Source organism: Mirounga leonina, unplaced genomic scaffold (genome assembly GCF_011800145.1).
Source record: "Mirounga leonina isolate KUSES-001 unplaced genomic scaffold, KU_Mleo_1.0 Mir_173, whole genome shotgun sequence".
NCBI lineage: Eukaryota > Metazoa > Chordata > Mammalia > Carnivora > Phocidae > Mirounga > Mirounga leonina.
The window spans coordinates 9,222,561-9,245,342 of NW_023270447.1; the positions used below are offsets into that span (position 1 = coordinate 9,222,561).

A 22,782-nucleotide genomic window follows, 5' to 3' on the forward strand; every position below is an offset into this window, starting at 1 on the left:
TAATATTTTTCTGTTCTAGTTCAATTAAACTAACCTAAGGCTTTAAATATTGAGCTATTTATTATGAGCAAGAATACAGCATATTCACTGCTCTATACTTTAAAATAATCACTCAGGTTCAAATCTAGACTTTGCCACTTCTTCAACTATCTTGCCTTACTTCTCTTCATCCTTGACACTTGGGTCAGAGTTATTCTCTTAAAGAATGTGATTAAATAATATATTCATCAAATACTTAACTAAGAATCCACCATAGGCTAAGCCAAGTGCTGGGTACTGAGAATATAACAGGAATTAAGATTTGTCAGAGTCCTCTAGGAGCTTATAGTTGAGTATAGAATACAGACATATGCAAATAATTACAAAACTCGGTAAGAAGGGTAGGGAGAAAGAAACAGTTGAAGCACGGGGAATTGTTAGAACAGTGAAAATACTTTATATAATACTGTAATAGTGGATGCATGTCATTATACACTTGTCCAAACCCATAAAATACATGCTAATGTAAACTATGGACTTCGGATGATAATGTCTCAATATAGGTTCATCAATTTTAACAAATATACCGCACGGGTGGGGGATGTTGATAACAGGGGAGGCTGTCTATGGGTGGGGAGAGGGGTATAGAGGAACTCCTTGTACCTTACTCTCAATTTTGCTGTGAACCTGAAACTGCTCTAAAATAATAAAGTCTTAACAAAATAAAAAACTAAAAGGCTAAAATAAAATTTAAAAAAACTTCTGTGGTAGGTACTACTATGGTAAGACTAAGTACAACATACTATGGAATATGAGAATACATGAGAAGTTACCTAATATAGAGGTGGAGAGTATAGTGGGGCTTCTTACAGAAACTGATACTTAGTTTTAAACACTCCTACTTTTTTTTTTATTTTATTTTATTATGGTATGTTAATCACCATAAATTATATAATTAGTTTTTGACGTAGTGTTCCATGATTCATTGTTTGCGTATAACACCCAGTGCTCCATTCAATACATGCCCTCCTTAATACCCATCACTGGGCTAACCAATCCCCCCACCCCCCTCCCCTCTAGAACCCTCAGTTTGTTTCTCAGAGTCCATAGTCTCTCATGGTTCATCTCCCCCTCTGATTCCCCCCCTTCATTTTTCCCTTCCTACTACCTTCTTCTTCTTCTTTTTTTTTTTTTTAAACATATAATGTATTATTTGTTTCAGAGGTACAGGTCTGTGATTCATCAGTCTTACACAATTCACAGTGCTCACCATAGCACATACCCTCCCCTATGTCCATCACCCAGCCACCCCATCCCTCCCACCTCCCACCACTCTAGCATCCCTCAGTTTGTTTCCTGAGATTAAGAATTCCTCATATCAGTGAGATCATATGATACTTATCTTTCTCTGATTGATTTATTTCGCTTAGCATAATACCCTCTAGTTCCATCCACATCGCTGCAAATGGTAAGATTTCGGGGGTTTTTTTGATGGCTGCATAATATTCCATTGTATATACATACACCATCTTCTTTATCCATTCATCTGTTGATGGACATCTTGGCTCCTTCCAGAGTTTGGCTATTGTGGACATTGCTGCTATAAACATTGGGGTGCACGTGCCCCTTCGGATCACTACATTTGTATCTTTGGGGTAAATACCCAGGAGTGCAATTGCTGAGTCATAGGGTAGCTCTACTTTCAACTTTTTGAGGAACCTCCATACTGTTTTCCAGAGTGGCTGCACTACCTTGCATTCCCACCAACAGTGTAGGAGGGTTCCCCTTTCTCTGCATCCTCACCAGCATCCCGTCATTTCCTGACTTATTAATTTTAGCCATTCTGACTGGTGTGAGGTGGTATCTCTTTGAGGTTTTGATTTGGATTTCCCTGATCCCGAGTGATGTTGAGCACTTTTTCACGTAAACACTCCTACTTAATATAGATTAATGCCCACCTGTTTCCTACAAGGTGAATATAATATTTAAGAAAAAAATAAAAACAAATATTTAGGTCCTTCACTACCTGCGTGCATGCCATCTATGTAACATTATCTTCCACCATTTCTTCTCCTGCACCCTGTCACCATATACCACTATTCACTCTTCCTCCTGAGCAGACCGTGCTCTTCAAAAACTTTGTCTTACTTCTTATCACCTGGTCTTACTTCTTATCACCTCCTTACTCAGCAGAAATGCATCTGTTCATCCACTAGAGCAAAAGCTGAATGTTTCATACTCCATTTCACATCTCTTCACTTCTTTCTGTCCTAAGATGTTTGTCCATTCTGCTGTGATCCCCCTGTATTCCGTATACATCTAGACTACAGTGATCTCACACTGCAGTACACAAATTTACTTCAAACTTCTTGCATATCTTACACATCTATGAATTCTCAGCTCCTGAATGCATTACTTGACCTATACCAGGAACTAAATAAATACTCACTGAATTTGGAATAATTAATTCCTGTTCTTAAAGGGCTTTGATCTGATTAGAGATACAACATTTATAGAACTGTAGCACTAGATTAAATAAATACAAGAGTTTAAAATAAACTTCCATAAAAATTGAAGAGCCCAAGAAGTAGCCTTTTGAGTGCAAGTAGAGCTACTTCATTTGATTCACCGTGAATGACAGTGCTACACAGAATTGTCAATATGTCAAATAAGGGTTAATGAGAAAAGCAAATATACTTTGCAAAGATATACTGTATCATACAAATGGAATCTGATACAATGCAGTTAATTTTCCAGATCTCAAACTGTAGTAACGATGTATTGAATGTGCATAACTCAGCTTAGATTCCTATTAAGCTCCATGTCACTCTTGCTTCATCATTTCTTTGTTACTACGAAATGGATGTGGAAACCAAAGTAATATACACTTGCTTTCTTATTTGTAGAAAGAAAGGCTATTAGAATTGTGAATTCCTCTTTGGTTTTGATAGCAGGTTTTTGCTTCCCTTTGTGTCTACTGAAAAGTCAACAAAGGTGATTTATAGCCACTACTGTGCAAAGACTTTACTATAAACATTTTGATAATCAATGCAAATTTGATAGATTCATGTCCTTTTATGTTTAAATTTAACAAAGCTGGTTGACTTTCTAAGTTAAATATGCTCAATAAAAACATTTTCATCAAAGACTGTGTTTTGCCTCTGGTTTTGTTTCTTAGGTAATGAAAATAATTTTCAGTTCCAAACCCTGGTTTACTCTACTTGGGACCATGCTTAGGCCTCACAGGTAGTGTTAACATTAAAGACATCAAGTGGATATTGAGGAGGGCACATTCTGCATGGAGCACTGGATGTTGTGCACAAACAATGAATCATGGAACACTTCATCTAAAACTAATGATGTAATGTATGGGGATTAACATAAGAATAAAAAATTTAAAAAAAAAAACGAAATCAGAAATAAATAAATAAATAAATAAAAATAAAAATGGAAAAAAAAAGACATCAAGTGGAAAATTTTGATTCCTAATAAATTAAACTCAACTGTTATTTTTCAAAATTTCTATTATTACAGTTTTATCTTTAAAGAAAAGGAAAAAACAAACTTGTAGATTTTTTAAATATGTACAAAAATGTTAGAGATAAAATATCATAGAGTACAACCACCAGATAACATAGTCCCAATATCACATTGAAAGGGAACCACTGTAACCATAGCTGATTCAGTGCTATATTTATGTACATAAACCGAATTAGAAACTCTAATTCAGAAAACTGAATTAGAAAAAGAAACTATCAAGAGAGTTATGAGTAGAGAAGATTCAGATAAGTAAAGACCTTTTAGAGTCTAGATCTTTCTGATTATTGACTCAATTTCTCTTTTTACTTTTGTGCATAACTAAAAATATATACATTTCATTTGTTAAAGAGAACTTTTCCCCCAAGCTTTGCTAATTACATAAACTTTAAAACAGATTTTACCCATGCTTTAATTACTCCACTCCTAGATGAAGCTAAGAATATATTTCAGACATCCCTATTTCCAGGTTGTTCAAATTCAGAAATGCTGAAGTGTTTTGAAATTCCACTGTAGAATTTAGTGTGAAAATAAAGTTAAAAATAAGTAATTTGATTGAGATTATATATACACAGATTTAAAAGGACATGGCCGCAGGAGAATTTTAAAATATTTATAAATCCTGCCAAATCTCCTTATACTATATTCAGAAGCAAATATTCAAAAGCAAAGGAAAAGCCACACAGGAAGGACCATATCCTTGTGTAAATTTTAAAATGAGCATTCACTGGGGCAATCAGGTTAAAGTCAGTCATTCTAGAGAAACATGCCTAAGAAATAAAGGGCACTGGTAGCTGCACAAGACTAACTGACATCCAGAAAATATGTGGACAGAAGCCTCTGAGTTTCATGGTTTAGCCAAGGGACCCTGTAGTCAGACTGCAGATTTTATAACTTTACTAGTTTGGGTCAGTTACTTTCAGAGCTGCAGTTTAATCATCTGTATGCTGGGAGAAAAGACAGCAAATAGTCACACGGTTTCTGTGAGGGCTAACTGAGTTATTGAGTGCCAGGTGCTTGGAACAGTGCCTCCCAGTTCATAAACGCTATATATGTTAGCTATTTTTTTTTATTTCATCTCACAAATTGCTCTTCACATTTCCGCAGGTCCTGATTCAAAAGAATGGTTTACGTATCCATAGGCACGTTTGCTATCTCTGAGAGAAAAACATCCCAGGAAACAACCCATTTTTAGAGACGGGTGGGGCTTTCCCTGTAAGAATTTTAATACCTCTTACTCTACAGAAGACAAATACAAGCGATCCCTGACAGATATTCACAGGGGAAAAAAATGGTTCTGAATGGCTCCAGGACTAGCCATAGAAAGGATGAAGAAATGAGGAGATAAAGTCAGCAGAATATCCTCATAAAAGAAAAGCCTAACCAGTCAGCTTGGACCTCAACCAGCCCTACTTAGCCAGAATCAGGGAGCTGCTGTTCTTGAAAGTCAACTCATCCCATTCCTCTTCAATTCTTAAAATAAGAAGGCAATCTGGGAACCATACATATGTTCTTCAAAGCATGGGCTAGAGTAAGATGAGCCTCAGTTTGAGTCCTAACTCTGCTATATAAGAGTCAACGTTTATTAAGCACCTACTAAGACTGAAGCACTTTACATATATTGACTCATTTAATCTTAATAAGAACTGTATAAAACAGATATAATTATGAGCATTAAAATAATGAGGCATAGAAGCATTAAGTAACTTTCCCCAGGAACACAACTGCTAAGAGGTAGAACCTGAATTCACACCCAGGGAATCCGACTGTGGAGATCACAGCTTCTTGTGCAGTACAATTTTAGGCAAGTTACTTACACTCTCAGAATGTCAGTTTCCTCATCAGTTCATACACACCTGTTGCAAAGATAAAATTAGATAATGTCTTTACTGCATCTGTCATGCTCAGCAAATTGCATTATTATTCCTTATGAAGGATTTACCCCACTGTTGCTGAAAGGTAGAACTCTAAGGCTTATTGAGTCATTGGTCCCAGACGGAAATGAGCCCAACTGCCCTCTGCTCCATGCCTCTCTGGGGATTCTAACATACTCTACCCCACAAGGGGCCAAGTGTGAGCCCCTTCTCAATGACACCAGTTGTAACCACACTTCCCTACTGTGGTTCCTCTCTCTCCAGCCCAGTGAAGCTCTACACTGGAAGGAGACAAAGACCCTTACAGCAGCCTCTGTTCTTCCAAATGTTTCCTTTGCACCTGGGATTTAGAGTCTGTATCTCAGAGTCGAGCATCTGACCCCTTTAGTCTCATTGTCCTATAGGAAAACTGCTCTGAATCAAGAGATCATCAGGCCCACCAGCCTTAACAGAAGTTTATTAGTTTCAATATTTTAACCTACTAAAAATATATTATCAATTATTTGATATTTTTTTAAAGATTTTATTTATTTATTTATTTGAGAGAGAGAATGAGATAGAGCATGAGAGGGGGGAGGGTCAGAAGGAGAAGCAGACTCCCTGCTGAGCAGGGAGCCCAATGCGGGGCTCTATCCTGGGACTCCAGGATCATGACCGGAGCCGAAGGCAGTCGCTTAACCAACTGAGCCACCCAGGTGCCCCCAATTATTTGATATTTTAATTATCATATCTCTAATTTAAGAGTTTATCAAACATTTTATAATTATGCATTATTACCAAATTTTATCTTGTATTTTTCACTCAACACTGAACATCTGTAAATGCTAAGTTTCATGCTGAGAACAAGAAAAGCAGTAAAAGCATTCCTATCTGGGCATGTGAAGAATTCTCAATGAGGACAAAAGAAAGTGAATAGCATGAACAGACTGATTAATAGAATATTATACAGATAATAGAAGTAATGAAAACACAAAGGAAGAACAAATTTTTGAGAAAAACAAAGAAATTGTAATGGTTTGGGATGTTTACATATACATATAAAACATACAATCAAAAAACAGGATCCACCTGGTTTCTGTCAGCAACAGCCTGACTGACAGTGAGGAAGAAACTGGTTATGGGTCTCTGTTATTTATATTACAGCACCATAAGCAACTCTAAGGTTGGCTGATGCAAGCACCCTGACAGGAGCAGAAATGCACTTACCCTCATACCTACATCACCTGGCAAGTGGACCCTGACTGAAAAAATACAAGCAAGTCACTAACTACCTACCAATGCCCAGACTGTAAATTCCTTTGGAATCAGCTCCTAAACACAGCAGGAAAAAAAAAAAAAAAATCTGTATGCTTGTTTTCGTTATTAGATTTTCTAAGTGGAAGAGTGGGGAGTAAACATTTTATTTCACATTAAGCTTTGGACTACATATATTAATCCACTTAATAAACATTCACTGAATGCCTTCACTGTGCCAGTTTATTCTTGAAACTGGAAATATAAAACAGATAGGGGCACCTGGGTGGCTCAGTTGGTTGAGCCTCCAACTCTTGGTTTCGGCTCAGGTCATGATCTAATGGGTTGTGGGACTGAGCCCCAAGATGGGGAGTCTGCTTGAAGATTATCTCCCTCTGCCCCTCGCCCCACTCACACACACTCTCTCTAAAATAAGTAAATAGGGGCGCCTGGGTGGCTCAGTCGTTAAGCGTCTGCCTTCGGCTCAGGTCATGATCCCAGGGTCCTGGGGTCGAGTCCCACATCGGGCTCCTGGCTCAGCGGGGAGTCTGCTCCTCCCTTTCCCTCTGCCCCCTTTCCCCCGCTGGTGCTCTCTCTCTCTCACACTCTATCAAATAAATATAAATCTTTTTTTTTTTTTTTTTAAAGATACAGAGGGGCGCCTGGGTGGCTCAGTCGTTAAGCGTCTGCCTTCGGCTCAGGTCATGATCCCGGGGTCGTGGGATCGAGCCCCGCATCGGGCTCCCTGCTCCGCGGGAAGCCTGCTTCCCCCTCTCCCACTCCCCCTGCTTGTGTTCCCTCTCTCGCTGTGTCTCTCTCTGTCAAATAAATAAAATCTTAAAAAAAATAATAAAATAAAAATAAAAAATAATGAAATAGGGGCACCTGGGTGGCTCAGTCGGTTAAGCATCTGCCTTCGGCTCAGGTCATGATCCCAGGGTCCTGGGATCGAGCCCCACATCGGGCTCCCTGCTCAGCGGGAAGCCTGTTCTCCCTCTCCCACTCCCCCTGCTTGTGTTCCCTCTCTCGCTGTGTCTCTCTCTGTCAAATAAATAAAATCTTAAAAAAAATAATAAAATAAAAATAAAAAATAATGAAATAGGGGCACCTGGGTGGCTCAGTCGGTTAAGCATCTGCCTTCGGCTCAGGTCATGATCCCAGGGTCCTGGGATCGAGCCCCACATCGGGCTCCCTGCTCAGCGGGAAGCCTGCTTCTCCCTCTCCCACTCCCCCTGCTTGTGTTCCCTCTCTCGCTGTGTCTCTCTCTGTCAAATAAATAAAATCTTTAAAAAAAAAAAAATAATAAAATAAAATAAGTAAATAAACCTCATGGAATCCATCTTCTATTGAGAGAGACAATAGAAAAAACAAGTAAGTGCAGAAGATGTATACTATACTGTGTTAATTACTATGAGGAAAACCGAAGCACAAAAGAACAGGAAATACTGAATTAATAGGGAAACATTACCATTTAAATAGGACTGCCAGCAAAGAGCTTATATTAAGAGTGACATTTGAGAAAGGATGGTGAGAGAATTGGAGAAGCAAGGAAGAATTCTAGTTGTCAAATGAAGAAAATAGTTCAAGGAAAAAAGAATGAACATCTGTGCCAAACATCCCTGAAAGAGCAGGTAAAGTGAGGCCTGAGATTACCTCTGCTTTAGCAATGTGGTGCTCACTGGGGCCAGACTAGAAAAGTTTCTGTGGAGTAGAGGGGAGAGAACATGACTGGCACTGGTTAAAAGCAGAATGGGAAGAAAAGAATCGGAGATAGTTCAGAAAACTCAAGGCATTTTACTTTTAAGAGGAACAGAGAAATGGGCTGGTAGAGTTGTATGTGGAGCCAAAAGATGTCTATAAAGATGTTTAAAGATTTATGATTAGATAATTACACATATTAAAATTTCTTTCAAACCTACTGATTCATCGTTTTACAATTCAACACAAGGAATTAAATAAAGACCAAATTAGGTTCCATTATCTGGTTGTGTTTGTCCTCTGATAATAAGACTGCAAATAAAATTAAGGTCAGTTAGCTGACATGTGACAGTGAATTGAAAATATATATGTAAGTCCATTAACTAAATCTATACATTATCAACAAATTTCCTTACTCCCTTTGCCTATTTAATTGAATATGTTAAACTTTGGGTCTTATCATCTTCTCTATTAATATTTAAATATTTTCTATATGAATAGATTAAGACAACCTAAACACTGAATTTGTGTCCATGTCTACATCTAAAATATAAGATATAGGTATTAATCTATTTAGCATATCACCATTTCTAGTAGGCAGACGTGATTAGATTCTAATCCCTAGAACCTGTGAATATGTTACCTCACATGGAAAAAGGGCCTTTGCAGATGTGATTAAGTTAAAAATTTTGAGATTATCCTAGATTATCCAGGTGGGCTGAACTTAATCACGAAGGTCTCTACAAACCAAAGGAATAAAGAAGAAGTCAGGAAACTCAGAGAAAATATAATGATAGAAGTAGAGACTGGAGTCATGTGATTTGAAGACAGAAGGGAGCTGCCATGAGTACAGGAATGCAGGGAGACTTCAGAAGGTAGAAAAGGCAGGGAAGCAGTTTCTTTCCTGGAAACTTGAGAAGGAACACAGCTCTGTTAACACCTTAACTTTAGCTCTGGGAGATCCATTTCAGACCACTGGCCTAGAAAACTGTAGGATACTAAATTTCTGTTGTCATAAGTCACTAAGTTTGTAGTAATTTGTTATACTAGCAATAGATAACTAAAGCACCATTAGGGATCTGTATTTGTCTATATCCCTCAGGAAACTGTGAACTCTTTGAAGTCATGCTCTGGTCTTGATTATCTCTTTATTTCTGATAGATCTCTATAATGCCTTGCCTACAGGAGGTATTCAATAAATGTTGAATTTCTTTGGAAAATTAATCAATATTTAAGTATTGTATCAAAACTAGACCAGTAATTATAAAAATGTCTGTGAAGAAGGAGTTCCCAAAGGAGAAAACAATAAAATGTGGTATTTATCTTTAATGTTTTTTCAAGGAAAAATGAATTTATCAACATAAATAAAAGACACCTTGAATGATTATAAATTATGTGACCTTTTCCTACTCAGGAGGATACTATTATAATTCCTAAACATTAGAATAAATACACTGTTTGATTTCCACAGATTTTTAATATAATTGCATGCCAGGATTTGTATGGTTTTTGTACATTTTTAATCAGAGAAGTAATAACATAATTCAATATTTCTTTAAAATTTCAGCAATGTTATTGTGATTTGTAAACTATGTTGATTGCTTTTATTTTTATTTTGGCATGATGCCCAAAAAATATGTGCAATAATAATTTATCTTTTTTAAAGAAGTGTTTTCTGAAAACAACTTTCCTATTATACAAAACAGTCTGTGACTATCTTTATAAACAACTCTGTATTCTATTTCAACCCCACACTGTCACAGCCCTGTCACTACAACAGATGATACTGCAATTTAGGCTTAGTATAAAAATCACTGAGATCTTAACTCTTGATTTAACTATGAAATATACTAACCTCTCAACACATATAAAATATTGTACTATCAAATCATACATAAACTTGAAAATAAAATAAATAAAATAAAAATAAAATTGTCTGAAAATAAAATTGTCTGGATGATTATATTTTATTTAACAAGTAATATAAGTCTATTTAACTGCTTTCCTGTTCGTGATTCCTTTAGAGACATATTACTCAATATTATATTGTTCGTGGCTCAGTGAAGCATTTTCCTCATACTAAACTTAAAATGTATTAAAGATTTCAATTGATCTTTTCCAGAACTCTGTAACGCCCCTGCCGTTGTAAAATCTGGTTTATGTGTTTGGTTTGTTCATGTGTCTCCTTTGCTACAGGTGTAGTTGGTACAGTCAGTATATAGGTATAATTAGTACATTCTCAGTAAATAAGGTAGGTATACTCAGTATATACCTTAATATCTGGCTCATAGTAGGTGCTTAATAATAAACGAATCACCCAGGTGTTTCAGTGATAAAAACCCCTCAACATTTAATGATTTATTTTTAAAAACATTCAGTCATATATGTCAGTTCAGATTAGAACCAATTCGTTACCTTCGATAGCTTTACAAAAATAATGTAAAATATAAATAAAAATAATTTCTCATAGGAATTGAAAGGTAACCATCATCAGCAAAAATTCCAATTACTCTTATTATTTTTAGGAAGGCAGGAATTTTAACTATCTATTTCAAAAATATTGTTAACAATCATGAAAACTGAAAATTCAGCCAGCCAGAATGCCAATTCCTTATATATATATTTATGTCTCTCTCCTATATTAACTCTCTTGAGAGTACCTCCAGAATTATAAAAAGAGAGGACCACTATAACTTATCTCAGAAGGACAGAGTGAGAATTAAATGAAGTAATATCTCAGGAGGAAGAGCTTGAACTTGGAAGTCAAACAGACCGAAATTGAAAACCTATTATGTCACCTTTCTCTGCGTTCTCACTTGGAAGAAGAGGATAGGAATATCTATCTTTGAAAGTTAGTTTGCACTCTTAAAGATAAGGTCTGTCAGGGGCACCTGGGTGGCTCAGGCGTTGGGCGGCTGCCTTCAGCTCAAGTCATGATCCCAGAGATCTGGGATCGAGCCCCACTTCAGGCTCCCTGCTCCACGGGAAGCCTGCTTCTCCCTCTCCCACTCCCCCTGCTTGTGTTCCCTCTCTCACTGTCTCTCTCTCTGTCAAATAAATAAATAAAATCTTTAAAAAACAAAAAAAAAAGATAAGGTCTGTCAAAGTATTGGATACAAAGTAAACATGCAATACACAGTAACTATTTTAGGAGGTCAGAGAACTGCCCAGAATAAATGTTTAATAAATATTTCTACTACTTTTAAAGTTAGAAATATTCTTAATCAATGAATCACAGTTCCATTTGTATGACTGCCTAGGTCAATTCAATCTTTATGACTCAGTTTCCCACAAATACAATGAGGATAATAATAACCAGTACTTTGTACCTCTCAGAGTTGCTGAAAGAATCAAATGAGGCAATACAAATGAAAAGCTCTTTGAAAACCACAAAGTGGTGTTATTAATAGCTGTGCTAATACTCATAATAATTTTAATAGCACAGATAAATCTGGCATTAACTCACAACAATGGGTTTGTCTTACTGAGAACATTACAATGATCTATTTTCAGGATAAAAGTTCCCAATGAATTGGCAAGTGTATAGAAATATACTTTTGAAAGGATGCCAAACCTGGAATATCCTCAACTCTATGCAGTTTCCAGCAATAGGATATGAAACCATTCTACCTTGCAAAGACGATTATTACTTTATTTTAACATACATCAATTTTTCCATGTTTTGAATATTTGCCAACTTATTTTCTAGGAAGGGTTTTGAGCTATTTCTAAGAGAGGAAAGTTATTGTATTTTTAGCTATATCCAATGATTATGATCATTAAGTAGAGAAAGAAAAGAGTATAGAAATAAGCAGGAATTTTAAGATAAATTGCTTCACTGTTTCGATGGTATACTTTCATCATTTACCCAAGATAACAGAACCCTCTTTATCAGTGCCTTTTACTTGTTTTAAAGATGCTTTCTTTTTTTTTCTTTGTACAGTTCAAATCCTAAGAGAATCACAATATAAAAATTATTCAAAGCAAATTCTCAAAAAAACTAAATTAAACTAAGAGATAATAATTCTAGCTAGTTAAATAAGGACACCAAATAAAGTTTTTAAGTATTTTATGTACCCTGATAGCATATTGGCCCAACTGTCAATAAAATACTGACATTCACTTACATTTATTGTCACTTAAAAATCAAATTGATTTTCTTTCATGCAACTTTGTGCTTGGTATTCTAATACATTCTATTAATTCATCAACAACATGTATAATAAAATGCACACAATATACCATGTACTATGAACCTGTAATGTTGGTATGTACCTAATTTCTGGAGCTCTTAAAACTATTAATGTTTGCTGATTTTACTTGAAATATATATATGCTTTAGCAGGCCAAGTGCATAATAAAACCATGATAAAAAACAAGTGTCCTCATTGAGTACATAGTGATGAATAATGCAAACATTACCCAGACTATCAAACACTTAAATTACTATTCCACAAAGAAATTTTCCAATCTCTTCTTTCTGTCAAATATATTTTCACATCTGAATTCCATGAGTATATGTGTATATACCTTCAATGCTTCTGCTTCAGACCATTTGGAAACACTCTTTTATTGTTTTGACCACTACCGTATATTAAAGCCTGGAAGGAGCCCCATGCAGGCTTTCACCCCTCAGCTCCATCTACGCAGCATTAAATCCTGTTGTTTGATCCCTGCTTCAGCAGATTCTCACCCCTGAGTGATTTCTGACATCACAGCATTATTAAAAGGGGTCTCTGTGGTGATACAGGTCGCTGGAACATTACTCCAAAGTAATGAGCTAACCCAATTCTATTGAAACAGTATTCTAAAAACTAGGATGTCAGGGATGAAGAACTGGATGGGTTAAATCCCAAATTTGTGACTCAGTCCAGTTGAACAATTACTGTGGGATACCAGACATTGCCATCCACCAAGCAATACTGAGACAGCAGTGTATTACCAAGTTGTATAGAAAACGGTCACTAACCTCAGTTATACATCTAGTATACTGGAAGAGACTGACATTTAAATTCAAAAATAATGCGGCAAATCCTAATAAAAATTGGGTACGGCAGCATGCTATGGAAGCAAGAGATGCAAAACCCGAATCAGACAAAAGCATCAAGAATGGCTTCATGATGGGCGCCTGGGTGGCTCAGTCGTTAAGCATCTGCCTTCGGCTCAGGTCATGATCCCAGGGTCCTGGGATCGAGTCCCACATCGGGCTCCCCGCTCTGCGGGAAGCCTGCTTCTCCCTCTCCCGCTCCCCCTGCTTGTGTTCCTGCTCTCTCTATGTCTCTCTCTGTCAAAGAAGAAAGAAAGAAAGAAAGAAAGAAAGAAAGAAAGAAAGAAAGAAAGAAAGAAAGAAAGAAAGAAAGAAAGAAAGAAAGAAAGAAAGAAAAAAGAGAGAGAGAATGGCTTCATGATGATGCATCAGTGAGGCCGACTTGCAGGATGAGTAAGGGCTGATAGACGTCAATTCACCATAATGTTCAATAAGCAATTGATTTAATTATTTATGTATGTCTCAATGTTTTATGAAAAGGAGATGATATAGGTAATGTACAGCCTACTTGAAAAATACTGACAAAAAATTAATTGAAATTCTTTATAAGGTTTTCAGTGTAAATATTTAGTTCTTTATATTTAATTTTCAGTTCTGTGCCTCAAGTATAGCATTAATTAACTCAATATACAGGGAATATATTTGGAGTTTCACAATGAGTCCTATGAGCAATGTCTAAATTTAGTAATGCTTTGCTCTTTCCTCGCCCTTTTTATATTTTTTCATTCAATTCATTTCTTTTCCTGAAGCATTTTAATCATTTTATTGTGGTGCTAAATTTTCAGATGATCTCCACTCCTAATGGTGATGGAAGTTATTGCTTTCTATTGCTACTTCATGGTTTTGCATATCAGTATTTTTGACAGTTGACTAGTGGGTATTTATTTTTTTTTTCCTGTAGGATTTTTAAGATTAAGGATTGAACTCTGGATGCCAATAACTACTACATGATCATTCTAACATCATCTTCTTCACCTGAGTGCCCTAAATGTCAATGTCAGTGAAACACAATGTCAGCTGTAAAGTGGCAATAGGGTCTTTCACAGTCTTTATCACAATCAGCAAAAAAACAAATAATGCCAGAACATTCCATTCAAAAGCTAAGATTACATAGAGTTCATGTCTTTTATTTCAGTCCAGGCTTTAAATATCTTCCATTGATTGATAATAGTAATACTCCTTTCCCAATAAGTGAAATTGTTCTTATAAATTTCTTGGCCTCTGGTCTGTTGAGGGAGTTTAAGTCCCAAATTATTTAACGCAGAATTAGTAACCTCAAACTTTGCTGATCCAGCTTCCTTTTAACCTTTCAATTAAAATGTCTGATGTGGAAAATCAATAGCTGCAGTTACATAATCTGCAGCTTTTCATGAGAGGGAAGATGGTGCAATTATGACTAAGCCAGATATATAATTATTTCTTTATATCCTAACTAAAGTTAGAAAGCTAAACTTGGAGCACTGCTTTAGAAATTGCTTTGCTCCTTAAACACTTTCAGGACTGTTCGCATCAGGAGGCTTTCCCACTAATTAATCTTCGGTTGGCATTATAGTGTGTTAGGAGGGAGAAAGTAGCACTTTTAAAGTAATCTCTGCTTTGAAATCTCATACTCCTTACAATTACTGGTAGGACCAACCTTAAAGACAATGAATGAGTGAAATCTGACCTTGTGGTTCCTTTACCTCTTTTGTGTCAGTTCCCTCCCTTTTTGTATCCTGATAATGGATTCCACTCTCTCAAAGCTATTGCTGTCAGCTGACTGACAACTAGCCTCTCAGAGTTTGATTTATAACTTTCCAAAAAGTACTTGCGTCTTAACATATCTTGAAGATCTGATAAATATTTAATGGAGGAAGTCGGGATTATCAAGGAAGGTAGCAGATGCAAGGTGATGGGTAGAATCTAGCATGTGGATTTTATTCAAATTATACCATATTGGAAGATACAAGACTTGGGGCGCCTGGGTGGCTCAGTCAGTTAAGCACCCAACCCTTGGTTTCAGCTCACGTCATGATCTCCAAGTCATGAGATCAAGCCCCATGTGGGGCTCCACGCTCTGTGTGGAGCCTGCTCGAGATTCTCTCCCCCTCCCTCCCCTTCTGTCCCTCCCCTCGTACTCGCGCGCTCCCCCTCTTTCTCTCTCCCCCTCTAAAATAAACAAATAAAATTTTAAAAAAGATACAAGGTTTGATGTGCCTTAATTATATGGTTTTCTCTCTTTCACTGTAGGCATCCTCATGGCTTTCTCCACCTCTGCCTTAAATCCCTATAGCCAACAGATGCAGTCATACTGTATTGCTTCACTGAATGAGTGTAGTCTGTGAAATCACATAGATATAAGTTCAAAACCCCAAGACCCCCACTAAGAAACTCTGACTTTGGGCATTTTGCTTTGCATCTCTAAACTTTGGTTTCCTCGTCTTTAAAGTACGGATAATAGTAAAACTCATTTCATAAGATTGTTGTAAAGATTAAATGGATGGCAGCCGGGGCTCAAACTTGCTGAAGACCCTCTGAAAAACCATGTTGAATGCACCTCAAACCGCTTACACAAAGGATGGATAGAAGAGTATTTATCCTTTGGGTGAGGTCTCCTATTGGTTAAGATTTGCAGTGTTAAACTCCTCGCACTTCCAAATTTGCACATATATGAGTTCAAATGTCTGAGTGGGTTCTGGCAGGCATTCCAAAAGATAGCAGCAGAGAAGCCCCAAAGCAGAGAAATCTGAAAAAAGTCATTTGATGCAGCCAAGAAATAGATGCTTTCAGTTCGCTGCCAGAGTAATAACTAGAATAAATATGTGGATCAAGAAAATGTCAGGCAGAACAAAGAGGTGTTTGATAAACCCTCTTTCCCTCCTGGCCGAGTGTCTGTCATGCCTCATTGCCAAAATTTCACTACTTGTGATATTTTTAATATTAATAACTGATGCATTCCATATGAAATTAACAATACAACTTGAACTTTTAAATAAAATGTTTTGAAATTATCCACTTAAGGTTAGAGATTCAAAATACAGGAGCGAGTTCAAAGAAGTCATTTGAAATCTTACAATTTTAAGTGTAAGACTCAAATAAATCTCTAGACTCAAGTTAAAATTCTCCTCCAGTAATTCACACCCTGGTGGTTTTGTGCTGGCTCCTTAATCTGACTTAGGATTTCCTCTTCCCTAAGAATTGGGCAGTTACTTTTTTTTTTTTTTTTGCATTAATTCCTTAACACATTAACTGTGTCTGCATAGCTCATTATTGTCTCTTTACAGTAAGTGCTCAATTAGTATTTGGTACCTACTTGACAACCTTGGAGGGCTGTTTTAAGGTTCAAATTGGGCAACAAGCAAAAAAATAAAAACCCATAGCCTATTAATTTTGCTTCTTCTCCTTCCACTGTATTATAGTTAAGTAGGTAGACATGTCATCAGAGTTCTTAGAGTAAATCCTTTTTTCTCTCTACCAAGAGCAAGTAAGACGTCCACATGATTCCAGACCTTTATCTGTTTTATCACAGGAGCCTCTGAATTTGCCATGAGGCCTCAACTCACAGTTCTGGATTTGAATGTTGGTCTTCTAGTATTGACTACCCTGTTTTCAATATTAATTTTCTTCGGTTAAATTAAAATGTCCCGTTCTAATACACTACCACCCTTTCCCCTTATCTTCTTTGCCACTCACCAAATATCACCTTATTTAAGTTTCAGGAGATTATGCCTCTGCCCTGGCAGATTTTGCTTCCATTTTATTCAAAGGATACCCACTGAGTTCCCTAGTAAATCATTAACTGTATTTATAATTCCTCTATTCACAGGGCAGCTATGCATGAAATAATAACGAGATTCATAAAATATTACCATTATGACTTGCTATGCCATTGTGTTGTTTTCCTTTCAAATATTTTAACATTACAATGCCAGTAAGTCTATAGAGTGAACATCTTTTCTGGATTGTGACTGAAAAAAACCTGCTCACTAGATCTCCAAGTTCCCCAAAGGCATCACTGAATCTTAGCTTTTACTAATTACTCCATTTCAGAAGCTTTAAATATAGCAGTTATGTAATTTGGAAATAGTGGTGATTTCTATCAGGGATTGAGGCATAATTTCATTCCTTCATCAAAAAGAATTTTAAAGTACTAATTCTGCATTGTGTTATTTCAAGGTTCCTACAAAGAGAATTATTTAAATATGGTCCCAAACCCCCAGGACTTCACAATCTAAGAAAATACTGGCCAAAAAAAAAAAAAAAACAAAACTTAAAAGGACACACAAATACTAACCAGAGAACAAAGCTAGGAAAGTGACACAGTTAACCATGATTTTAAGTCTAGTTCATGTATATATGTTTTGCAGTTCATGCTGTTGATAAATTTTTCAGGACAGAAGTCTGAACTTACACTTTTTATAGTCCATTCAGAATGTATTTTTACATGGTAGGCACACTTAATAAACATCTTGTGATGATGAAGAGGATTATTTAACTGTAGAGTTGAAGCTTCTTTAGAACAACAAATAAGAAAAAAAATCTTAACGTTATGCATGAAAATCATAAAACATGGTCTGGTCTTCCTCAAAAAGTACTATGCTTCTACGGTGCATAGAACCTTAGTGGATGACTCTATGTTTTACTTGGAATCAAATCTGCCTTTAAAGACATCTATCTAGCTCAGGGGATGATGACTCTATGTTTTACTTGGAATCAAATCTGCCTTTAAAGACATCCATCTAGCTCAGGGGATAGTAACATCTTCCCAACCAATATAAACCCTTTTATTAGAAACATTTTTAATGCCCCAAAACAATTCTTCGAAGAAAAAAAAAAAAACTATCAACCTACCCACAAGACAACATAACCTACTGGCACTCAATTTAAAAACTTAATATAATGACCTGCTTATAATATAACTGAGATATATAAGACAAGTAATAGTAATGGAACACTATGCCTTTGAACACTGAAAGACATAATTAGGTAACCAAATGCTTACACCCATATGTATAGAAATGTGAGGGTTACAAATGAAGATTAATCAAATGTGTGGTATGGAAAACTCACATATTGTTGCCAATGAAGCACATCGGATTAGTTAGTGGGAAATTTAAAAAATGGTAAAATAGTCTTGGTAGAATTCCAGACTAAACAAAATACATTCTTCCTTCAATTTACATGGTGAATATATTCCCAGAAAACTCAGTTTATAGTAGAAGCATGTCAAAATATTTTCCATTTATACAAAAAAAAAAAATTGTGTTATTTCCAGGATCAAACAATTACAAACAGGATTTTTGCCTCTGTTAGTGTCTATTCGAACATTTGAATGCCCTGAGGCATCCAGGAATTTTTTTTTTTTTTTTAATTTGGGAATGTCCTTCAGTCTGCAAGACATGTGGCCTGTCAGTTAGCCACTTAAAGCTGTCAGCGTTATGAGGGGATTCTCACAGATGTCCCACAAATGGCAGCAAAGAAGCCCGAGGACAAAGAGTGAGAGAGAGATTGTGTAGCTGAATGGAGACAGTAAATCTACAGGAAGAGCTGAAAAAAGAAGGTACAGGAAAAGTGGAAAGGGGACCCAAAAATGTCTGACACACTTCTATATTAGTTTTGGGGGGCTGCTATGACAAATTACCACAAACGTTGTGGCTTAAAATAACAGAAGTGCATTTTCTTATAGTTCTGGAAGGTAAAAGTCTGAAATCAAGGAATCAGTGGGGCCACAGGACCTTTGAAGCCTCTCGGGGAAACCATTCCTGGGCTCTTCCAGCTCCTGGTGCCACTACTCCAATCTCTGCTTCTGTGGTCACATTACCTCCTCCTCTTCTGTGTGTGTCTGTGTCCCTCCGTGTGTCTCTTACAAGGATGCTTGTCATCGGACTTCGGGTTCACCTGGATAATTTGCGATGACCTCATCGAAGAGCCTTACCTCAATTACATCTGCAAAGATCCTTTTTCCGAATAAGGTAGCATTGACAGGTTCCAGGGTTTAGAGCATGGACACACCTTTTTGGGAGCCACCATTCAACTCACCAAAACCTCCTTCCAGTCCAGTGCAGTTCTAGCATGCCTCATTGTGTCAACCAAAAACGCCTCTAAGGATATCCAGAAGAGATCCATGTGTGCAGTATTGTTGCCCTGAGAACCACCTGGGCCAGCTAGTTTTTCTGTCTGTATCTTCGTCCAACAAAAGGTATAAAGCTATTCAAGACCTCTGAGCACATATCACTTACCCTCTCCCACTATTTACTGATTTAGTCTGGACTGTTATTCACAATATCTGCCTCCACTGATTTAGTTCCAGATGTTTTTCTGGTGCCAACACATAGCACAGTCAAGAACATCAAGGCCACTGAGAAAAGATTTAGTTCTGCCTCGTGAGATGTTTACCACTTTTTGTGATCAAATCACTTAAAAACTAAGACTCATTTTTTGCACCTGTAACATGAGGTTAAAATATTTTCCCTCAAAGGCTTGTGTGATGATTAAATGAAGTTAGACAGATAAATCAAATTTTAATATCTAGAACACAATGGAAAAATAAATGGTATTTGAGTGTTAAATTTTGAATATCTCCATATTTAATGAGGAAAATATTTAATGAGGAAAATAAATTCTAAGTAGATTAATTTTGCAAATAATAAATATCTCCCTCTAACATTTCTTCACAGTCAATATATTTGGATGCTGCATACAGGTAAAGTAACAATATGTGAGTGGAGGCTGATGGGCGTGTAGAAAATTTCATTTGACATGGATCAAAATTTTAAGTAACTTAGTATTCCAAGGGTCTCTCTGAAGAGAAATGAAACTTTCTAAAGATCCCAAGGACCTTCTTCCTTTTGCAAAAAGAATCTTGTGAGCTCAAAATAGAGAACCAGAGTTGCCCCAGACTGATCGGGAACTTTTGCCCCTCTTCATTAGAAGTTAGCCTTAGAGAAGACAAGGGTACAAGTTCCAAAAAAGCTTTGACATTGCAGTAATGCCAATGACGCATGTTAAAAAAAAAAAAAAAAAAACTTTAAAATGAATATTTATAAACATGTTATTTGGAACCAACCTGGAGACCTCCCTCTGCTAGCCTTGCTAGGTGGGCTGGGTCCCTTCTGCAATTCTCCCAATTAAAACCTCATAAACAACTATCAAAGTCAGGGTAACCTGGGTTATTTTCTTTTACTGTCTGCACAGATAAGATCAAGTAAGGTCAAGCAGTCAGCAGGAGTAAGGCAAATTCTGAAACCACATTCCATTGTCTGCATTTAATACCACCTGAGCGGAGAATGGCATTGTCACTATGATGATTTTGCTTTTAAGATATACAGAAATAGTCCTAATAATTAAACCTAATAATTGACATGTGATTGGTATGTGTGTATATAGGCAGGTGTATTTTAACTATATTCTTTGCAGAGATGAAAATTTTTAAATTCCTTTGACCTTCCCCCTTTTACCATGTTTAAGTGACTGTTTAAATATCTCCATCAGCTTATGATTTTATCTGGATCCCATGGCAAAATTTTTGAAAAGTACAAAAAATATTGCTATTATAGTGGGAACCTAGTTCAAGATTACATGTCAAATAGTCACTTTTATCTTTTAGCTCAAGTGTAGTCCTTTTTTTTTTTTTTTGCCACAGAGAATGGCTGGAAAACTGAACGTTTTTATTTCTAAAATGAAGAGCTTAAAGCATGAAAAAATTTAAATGTGAATAAGAAAAATAATCACCGAGCACCCCAAAGACCTCTTCTAGTTTAGTTTGAAAACATATAGATGTATATGTATGCGTGACATTTGCATATGTGTATGCATATATGCATTCATATATATCATATTCTAAATGCATGTGTATATTTGGTCATGTATATGTGAGTATGTATATGTATGTCATATTCAAATCTGGTCACTGATGGTAGTGAAGATGACTGAAGGTCAGGTGAGTGAATCTAGCTGTCAGATTTCCAAATGATTGAAGTCGATTTCCATTTCTTCTGTCAAAAGCTTAGCTTTTGTCAAAAACACTGTGTAATCTCCATCTACAAGCTGCCATTGCTTAGGATACGAAATTCATTCTTGATCTAGTTTTGCGGGACCTGGAAAGTATGAGGTTTTTCCCTGATCTTATCATCGCGTTTTAAAATACGGCCGTCGGTCAGGGCGGTGCACCCCGGCTCGCCGCCCTGCCCGGCACCGCGGAGCGCGGCGATTCCGAACCCACCCCGGGCTGCAGCGGTCTGGGCGCGGGCGGCGCCCTCGGCGGCGGCGCCCACTCATGGCCCCCGGAGGACGCCTGGATGGGCTCCCACCCTAAGTATTTAGAAATGATGGAATTAGATATAGGAGATGCCAGCCAAGTTTACATAGCATTCTTGGTTTACCTGGACCTCATGGAGAGTAAAAGTTGGTATGAGGTAAATTGTGTTGGATTACCAGATCTCCAGCTCATCTGCCTAGTCGGTACCGAGATAGAAGGAGAAGGATTACAGACCGTGGTGCCTACACCCATCAGTGCTTCCCTCAGCCGTAACAGGATAAGGGAGGTCTTGAAGGCATCTCGAAAATTGCAAGGTGATCCAGATTTGCCAATGTCTTTTACTTTGGCCATAGTGGAGTCCGATTCCACAATAGTCTATTATAAACTTACTGAGGGATTTATGCTGCCAGACCCTCAGAATATTTCCCTTAGAAGATGACACCTACACTTGCTGATGCTTACTGTGAGAGTGGATTCGAGATCCGTCAGCCTGGGTCATCTTTTATCTCAGAGATAGAACTGTTACTTTTATCAGACCAGACTTAGCTGGTACTACTCCGTAAGTTTTTCTTTTTGAAGAATAATACTTTCCCAGATAGAAGAATTTTTTTTGTTCATAAGTATAGGGTAGTTGCTCTAGAACTTTCTTACCTGGAGACAGTTTAATTACAGTTATATACAAGTTGATGCTTAGGATGTGTTCAGAGGGGTGCAACACGTGTGTTTCTTCTGTCATCGGCCACTCATAGCTGCCTCATTGTTCATTACTGCCACTGCTAACACATTGTTGAGACCCCCCCCCTTTCTCTAATTCAACCCTCTCAGCGCCTTTTGGCCGCTACAGCTAGCCTGCAGTTGCGTTTCATGGACACCTGGACACTTGGAGAGTTGACTCAGTCTCCCTTTAAATCCCTAATAGAAAGTAACAGTTTTCTTTCTATTGGTTTTTATGTGGCACTTACGGTTGACTTTAAGTCAAAAGTAAAGATACACTCATCCAGAGTATAAAATTACATACATGTCTAGATTAATAGGGACCAGAGAAGTGCTACCGATTAGTTACTTCCTACCTGAGTAAAGGAAGTACTGGGCCTTCCTTTCCATTCTTATTACCACCACCCTTATTATATCATAGTTAGAATATTATGTGAGATAGTGAGAAACGGTGTCAGCTTTTT

At 37.0% G+C, this 22,782-nt stretch overlaps 1 protein-coding gene across 1 annotated transcript; it reads left to right on the forward strand.

Annotated features, from left to right (window-relative positions):
• The first annotated feature begins 21,271 nt into the window (after positions 1-21,271).
• On the forward strand, positions 21,272-22,136 carry LOC118020394 (tRNA-splicing endonuclease subunit Sen15-like). Its single transcript, XM_035020281.1, has 2 exons — positions 21,272-21,286; positions 21,507-22,136. The coding sequence occupies exons 1-2, from the start codon at positions 21,272-21,274 to the stop codon at positions 22,041-22,043; spliced, it is 552 nt and encodes a 183-aa protein (XP_034876172.1). The 3' UTR covers positions 22,044-22,136.
• Positions 22,137-22,782: the final 646 nt, after the last annotated feature.